Here is a 7,298-nt window from a genome sequence, read left to right as displayed (position 1 = left end):
TCAGCCCAGGCCCCGCCCCCGGCCCCGCCCCCGCTGGTCAGTGTAAACACGTGTGTGCACGCGGAAAAACGGGAAAATTGGGCAAATGTATGGAGAAAGGGAGTGTGTAAATAGATAAAATATCGCTCGGTCATGCGGCTGTAGAGTAGAAGGGGTTTGCGTGGAGGGGACCTTAAAGATCGTCTCGTTCCACCCCGTGCCATGGCAGGGACACCTTTCACTATCCCGGTTGCTCCAAGCCCTGTCCAGCCCGGCCTTGGACACGTCCAGGGATGAGGCAGACACAGCTTTTCTGGGAAATGTGTTCCTGTGCCTCACCATCCTCGTAGTAAAGATTTTTTTCCTAATATCTAATCCAAAACTATTTTTTTTCAGTTTGAAGCCATTGTTCTTGTTCTGTCACTACATGCTAGACAAAAAAATACATAAACGTGTTAGTATTCATGTGTGCATGTATGAGGAGTAAACATCCATCACCCATTAACCTGCCTCTATTTTTCCATTTAACTCAACTCTGTTTTACCAAGTTCTTTTGTCTGTCTTGTGCATCTGAACGTGGTCCTGAATAAAAACCTCATTGAGACTCATCCCCAGAAGCATCTAGAAGGCAACAGAAAGTAAAGAGTCCAGTTTGTGACAGCCTGTTTTAAATCAATCATGTGCAACATCCCATTGTCCCAGCTGAGCTAACACATCTGGAAACTGGAGTGCCTCCACCTGTCCTGCAGGATGAGAGGAGACACAATCTGGTGGCACAGGACCTGCCTCTTGCCATGGCCCCCACCTTGGTGGAACATTTGTATTTGTATCTTTACATTTTTTTCCTTCTTTTTACCCTGATAGTGGTCTCTGTTTAATTAGCAGATCAATTAACCATCTCTGTTCAATCCTGCTGTGACCTCTCCCCGCAGCAATGCCTTCAGAACAGCACAAAGTAGGTGCCGTGTTTTCTTTTACTTTTTAAAACATTGCTTTACAAAAAAAATGCTGTGAACTGAATTTTTCTTCAAATCCCAGTAAACCCCAGTAAAATCCAGGAGATTCCCTGAGGCGCTGTGGAACAATGTAGCCGTGAGAAGATCTCTGGGAACAGCATGTTCTGCCATGGTTAGAACAAAACACCACCTTGATGTTTATGACATGCTTTGCTGTTCTCATCAAATTTTGCAGTTCTGCAGTTGATCCCACCCCAGCTGTGGTCTCTGAAACACTGGCACTGAGCCTTGAGGTTCCTCAAAGCCAGCAAAGTGACCTGCAGAGGTCACAGAACCATCAAATGTCCTGGGCTGGAAGGGATCCATTAGGATCAAGTCAAAACCCTGCACAGAACAGCTCCAAAATCCCACCCTGTGCTGTCCAAACTCATCTTGAGCTGTGGCAGGCTTGATGCTGTGACCACTGCAGGTTCAGCCCACCCTCTGTGGGAAGTACTTTTTCCTAACCCCTATTCTAACCCTCCTGACACAACTTTATGCCACTCCTGTTGTGGTCAGCAGAGGGTTTTTCCTCCAGGCTTCCTGCTGAGCCTGCTCCAGGCCATTACAGATTTGTCCAGCATTGTGGTTTTTAAATATGCCATTGTAAAGGTTTTTTACTGAGACATTGAAAGGATTTCTTAAAACAGTTCATTTGTGGAGACTTTTGGCATTCACCAAACACCCCGTGTCCTCCTGCAGCTCTGCCCTGGTGGCAGTCAGGCTGCCTTCAAACCAGAAAAATCAGAACCACGTGCTCCTGATGCAGTGACACCTTCCCCTGGACAGAGCAGACACCTGCTGAAGGGATGCTGAGTTTGTGAATTCTGATGTCCCAAGAGGACAGAAAGCCCACACAACAAGAAGCAGTTCATGGCAGGGGTTGGGGTTCAGCTCAGAACAGGAGGCAGAGCAGTGTGGGCAGAGCCTGGGGCACTCCCGTGGGGGAGGACAGGATGTCCAGGGTGGCACAGCACCAGCTCCCACCCACACAGGGTTTATCTCCTTAGCATTCAAATGCTTCCACCAGCACAGCACAGACCTTGGGGCTCCTTACAGGTCATGCTACTAAAAGCAATTGGTGTTACTGAGTCACACCCTGCTATCCCACCCAGTGGGATAAATTATTAAAAGTGTAAAATAAAATCCCCTTGGTTTCCCCTGAAGCCAGTCACCAGCTGAGACCATTATTCAGCTCTCTCTGTATCCCTTCCACAGATGAGCCCATGCCACCATTCCTGAAAAGAGCATTTCTGTTTTACTTTCCCTCTTCCCTCTCCACACCCCCAGCACAGCCATGGTTAACTCATCAGCCCCTCCACCATAAATACTTCTGAGGGAACTTCCCTTTTGCCAGGGCTTCTACAGCACACAGGGAACAGCTCAGCAATGTTTCCACTTGGGGCACAGCTGGAACAAAGCACATATTCAGATTTCCAGTAAGTACATCTGAAATTACTACTTGCTTAATGTCATTATGCTTGACAAAAAAACAAGTCCACCCCGTAACTGATGAGATCTACACTTCCCACCCCAAGGGCTGCAGGACCAGCAGTGACATCCTGTTACCCCAGCCTGTGACAGAGACACAGGATAACCCTTCTGCTGTTTCTCCACTAATCCCAAAATAAGGGCAGTTGCTGGGCAACCCAGAGCTGCTTCAAAGCCTTCCGACCCAGGAGCATCCACAGCTTCCCGTTGCATATCCCTGCTTACACAACACCCACAGCTGCACAACACCTGCAGGCGGGCACTGAGCTGCAGCCAGGTATCAGAACACTTATACAACCCCAGGGAAACCACGGCTGAGGGATTAGCTACAATCACCAGGCATGTGGAAGCCTTGCATAAGGCAGTTTTGCAACTCCTTTGTCTGTGGAAACAACATAATTACTGTTTATTAGACAGCCGGAGTCAGGCAATGTCATGAATGGCTGTTCATGTAACTTCGGACACAAACTTTTATGGATGCAACAGCTTTATTGGAATGAACAAGTGCAGGGAACCTTTTATTTGGAAGCAAGAACCTGCTGGCTCAGTTACCACCCCGCAGGCGCAGGACAAGGTGCAGAGTCGACTCCTTCTGGATGTTGTAGTCAGACAGGGTACGGCCATCTTCCAGCTGCTTGCCAGCAAAGATCAGCCTCTGCTGGTCTGGGGGAATGCCCTCCTTGTCTTGGATCTTGGCCTTGACATTCTCAATGGTGTCACTGGGCTCGACTTCCAGAGTGATGGTCTTGCCTGTCAGGGTCTTGACAAAGATCTGCATGCCACCCCTGAGGCGCAGCACCAAGTGCAGGGTGGATTCTTTCTGGATGTTGTAGTCAGACAGGGTACGGCCATCTTCCAGCTGCTTGCCAGCAAAGATCAGCCTCTGCTGGTCTGGGGGAATGCCCTCCTTGTCCTGGATCTTGGCCTTGACATTCTCAATGGTGTCACTGGGCTCGACTTCCAGAGTGATGGTCTTGCCCGTCAGGGTCTTGACAAAGATCTGCATGCCACCCCTGAGGCGCAGCACCAAGTGCAGGGTGGATTCTTTCTGGATGTTGTAGTCAGACAGGGTACGGCCATCTTCCAGCTGCTTGCCAGCAAAGATCAGCCTCTGCTGGTCAGGGGGAATGCCCTCCTTGTCTTGGATCTTGGCCTTGACATTTTCAATGGTGTCACTGGGCTCGACCTCAAGGGTGATGGTCTTGCCTGTCAGGGTCTTGACAAAGATCTGCATGCCACCCCTGAGGCGCAGCACCAAGTGCAGGGTGGATTCCTTCTGGATGTTGTAGTCAGATAAGGTACGACCATCTTCCAGCTGCTTGCCAGCAAAGATCAGCCTCTGCTGGTCAGGAGGGATCCCTTCCTTGTCCTGGATCTTGGCCTTGACATTCTCAATGGTGTCACTAGGCTCGACCTCAAGGGTGATGGTCTTGCCCGTCAGGGTCTTGACAAAGATCTGCATTTTCTCCTGGAAGAGGGAAAACGCGCCGTGCTTTAGTGACTGTTCCCATTTCCCGTAGCCATGGCTACGTGACGTCACAGCGCAGGCCCCGCCCACAGGCCCCGCCCCTCCTTCCCGCCCGAGGCGCGCGCCCGCCACCATCTTGAGGCACCGCTGCGCCTGCGCCGCCGCCATTTTACCGGGGGCCGCCCGCCCTCCCCCGCCACCGCCGCGCGGTGCTGCCGTTGAACGGGACGGCAACGTCCCCGCCCTGCCCCCGCCATCACCGCCTGCCATGGCCCCCAGCCGCATCCCCTCAGCGCACACACCCCTCCCTCCCGCCCGCACGGCCAGCCCGTATCTAGGCCCTCTCCCCGCCGAGCTCTCACCGCGGCACTGCTCGGCAAAGCCGAATCCACAAACCTCACCCAGGACCAACTGCGCCACGCATGCCTCCGCTCGGTGCTTATATGGCCCCTGGGGCCCCGCCCCCGCCTGCGGATCACTCCGCCGCGCACTACTTCCCTCGCGCCGCGCGCCTCCGCTCTCCTGCGTGGGCGCGAGGGCGGCGCGGAGGGATCGGCGCCCGTGTGGCTGCGCTGCGGCTGAGCGCGCGGGCCGGCGAGCGGCGGGAAAACCCGGCCTGGAGACCGCCGGAGCGGGGCTGCGGCTGGCACAGCGCAGTGAGCCCAACCTGGAGACTCAGCCGCGTGTAAAAGTTTTGTGTCGGAGCCTTTCGCTGTGGGGTTTAAACCCTGCAGTTGTGCCCTAGGTTGGAAAATACCTCCTTGGTTTCCACGCCGGGGGCAGGGCGAGGGTCGGCTCTGCACCATGAGGGGGTTCCTGAGGGAAGGAGTTCGGGCTTTATCCCGAGGGACGCCGCGAGTGTTGTTTCTGTGTGAGGGTGGTGTGTGTGTCACAGCCCCGCTGCCATGGGCACGGCTGGAACAGGTTTGTCCCACAGCCTGGGTGCCACCGCGGCCCTGGGGCGAGGGACAGGGCAGAGAAGGTGTCGGGCTGCTGTGGTGATGGAGCCCAGGAAAAGGGGTGCAGGGTGCTCCTGCCTGGGGATGGAGATCAGGGAGCCTGAGGGACAAAGAAAGGCAGATGGATAGAGATCAATTCCTGCAGATGGTCTGCCTGAGAGATAATCAATGACTGTGTGTATGTGCACACACCAAGTATGCATCTGAGCTGCAATGGAGATTGTAACTCAGGAGTAAAATCAGAAATAATAGTAATAATTGTGGGGCCCATTTATTTCAATAATGATGCCTAATTCTTAATCTGTTCTCAAATAGCACCTTCTGCTAGACCTGTGCTGCACTCTGACAACCAGCTCCTGCACCATCCTACTCAAACACAACAATTCCAGGCAACAGCTGGGAACAGAATGCAGCTTTGTCTGCAAGATTCAGGCAGTGCCATTTCATTTTATCTGCCTACAAAATCCTTCATTTGGCAGCACCCAAGGAAATGGAGAGGACACCGATGACACCCAGGGCTGCTCACCAGCAGGAAAGGAGCAGAGGTCCAGCAACAGCTTTGTGGTTTGAGGAAAAGTGCCTGTGCCTGCCTGACACATGGAGCTTTACAGGAGGGGAATGCTCTGGGGAGCTCTTTGGCCTCTGCTGCTTTGTTTGTATTAACACTCACTGAAGTGATAGTAATCTCAAACACTCGGGTCATTTAGATGGAAAAATAAAATACCACAGAAGTCTTTTGGTTACTACTCAGTGGTACACTACACTGTGTGCATTGGGAGTGTAGAAACAGCAAAAATTGGAGAAGCTTTCCAGGTTTAGGTCTTTCCTCACCAGAAAGTGAACAAGAATGTTAAACTTGTTCTTTTAGTTACAAGATGAGCACTTAGGACTGGTCAGAAAATGATCAAAAAGACACATGGAGAAGTATTTTGTGACAAAAAGTCTGTTACTACAAATTGTCTGTTACATTCGCATGCAGGGCATGTTCCAGAAATACAGCCAGGGAGTAATTTACAACAGGGATCTTCACACTTAGCAGCGCTGTAGCCAAACATTGGCTCAAAATAACAACTGGGAAGTAAGATGAGTAAATAAATAGCACAAGGAGCTTTTCAGCTGCTGTGGCAGGAAATGTCACTTTGCATTTGTCAGCAGCCAGCTCCTGCTGCTGTTCTAACCAGGCAGTGAGACACAACAGCTGCCATGAGCTGAGTGGATCAGAGCTGTCTCAGGCTCTGTGTGGGTTTGGTTTCTCTGGACCAAACCCCTCAGCTGTAGCTCTGAGCCCTCCCAGCCCCACAGAGATTCCCCAGCCAGCCCGAGGGGATCCAAGCAGGGTGGTTGTTTCCCTGACAGCTCTTCCCAAGCAGTGTCACAGGAGTGCATCAGCTCCGGTGTCCTGGCTTCTGTCCTTCCTCTTTGGCTCTGGGAATGTGGAGCAGAGCCCCTGAGCTCTGTGTGGCAGTGTCAGCCTGGGGTGACAGGCCACTGTCCCCTCTGCATTTCAGTGTTTGGTGCTCTGTCCTTCTTTTTGGCCCTTCTGTGCACAGTGGGACACTCAGTGGGACACAAAAGCCGTGTGTGTTTGCAAAGGCCTGAGGAGAACCAAGTGAAAAAACCCCAAAATACAGTATACCACTGGGAAATGCCACTGTGGGTGCATTTCAGCTGCATGGTCAGCTTGCTGCTGCTTAACGGGATGCGGATAACACATCACCAAAAAGTGGGTAAAAGAGCAGTGCTTTAACTGGATAAGAGCAGTACTTTATCTAGCTAAAACATCTCCAAAAAGCGCGCAAAAGAGGACAACCCGCGTGGAGATGCCGGGGATTGAACCCGGGACCTCATACATGCAAAGCATGCGCTCTACCGCTGAGCTACATCCCCGTGCCCGCAGCGCTCCCTCTGCCCGCCGGCCAGCTCCGCGCTCCGCGCTGCGCTGGTTCCGCTGAGGGCGGACTGGACCGGACCGGACCGAGCCGAGCGCCGCCAGGCCCGTGCGCTGCTGGGGACAGTGCCCGGCGCGATCCTCAGGCAGCCCGCAGAAAGACGGGACGCGCTGGTTCGCACATGGAAAATAATGTTTTTGCTCCGTCGGAAATCAGATAAATCCGTGGGGAAAGAAAAAAAAAAAAAAAAAAAAAAGAAAAAAAGGTAAAGGCAACCTCCCCGTCGGGGAATCGAACCCCGGTCTCCCGCGTGACAGGCGGGGATACTCACCACTATACTAACGAGGACGGATGAAAAATCGCCCCCCGCGGGTCAGGTCATGCCCGCAGGACTCGCTCCATCGCCACCGTTCTCCGAGAAGCGGCTCCTGACACAAAATCCCGCACAAGGGAGCGCCTGCGTTGGCACCGGCTCAGCCGCCGGACCCAGGGAGAGCAGCCCCCGCCCTCTCCGCTG

At 53.0% G+C, this 7,298-nt stretch overlaps 1 protein-coding gene, 1 long non-coding RNA gene and 2 other non-coding genes across 5 annotated transcripts; 1 reads left to right on the top strand and 3 right to left on the bottom strand.

The window, feature by feature from the left end:
• Positions 1–2,934: 2,934 nt before the first annotated feature.
• LOC130259693 (polyubiquitin-B) lies at positions 2,935–4,816 on the bottom strand. Of its 2 annotated transcripts, none has more exons than XM_056504296.1 (2): positions 4,335–4,816; positions 2,935–3,933 (listed from the first exon to the last, which is right to left on the bottom strand). In XM_056504296.1, exons 1-2 carry the CDS (start codon positions 4,737–4,739, stop codon positions 3,010–3,012), a joined length of 1,329 nt encoding a protein of 442 aa, XP_056360271.1. In that variant the 5' UTR covers positions 4,740–4,816; the 3' UTR covers positions 2,935–3,009. The 2 variants fall into 2 exon arrangements, with proteins under 2 accessions (XP_056360271.1, XP_056360270.1); XM_056504295.1 differs by having other exon boundaries at positions 4,296–4,801.
• On the top strand, positions 4,772–5,626 carry LOC130259695 (uncharacterized). Its single transcript, XR_008841685.1, has 2 exons — positions 4,772–4,857; positions 5,208–5,626. It is a non-coding gene; the product is annotated as an uncharacterized LOC130259695 (long non-coding RNA).
• Positions 5,627–6,707: 1,081 nt separating this feature from the next.
• TRNAA-UGC (transfer RNA alanine (anticodon UGC)) lies at positions 6,708–6,779 on the bottom strand. Its single transcript has one exon. It is a non-coding gene; the product is annotated as a tRNA-Ala (tRNA).
• Positions 6,780–7,057: 278 nt separating this feature from the next.
• Positions 7,058–7,129, bottom strand: TRNAD-GUC (transfer RNA aspartic acid (anticodon GUC)). Its single transcript has one exon. It is a non-coding gene; the product is annotated as a tRNA-Asp (tRNA).
• Between the last annotated feature and the right edge of the window lie 169 nt (positions 7,130–7,298).

This window comes from Oenanthe melanoleuca, chromosome 15 (assembly GCF_029582105.1).
Source record: "Oenanthe melanoleuca isolate GR-GAL-2019-014 chromosome 15, OMel1.0, whole genome shotgun sequence".
Taxonomy (NCBI): Eukaryota; Metazoa; Chordata; class Aves; order Passeriformes; family Muscicapidae; genus Oenanthe; species Oenanthe melanoleuca.
The sequence above is the reverse complement of the archived record's forward strand: the minus strand, read 5'-3'. Positions and strand labels throughout refer to the sequence as shown.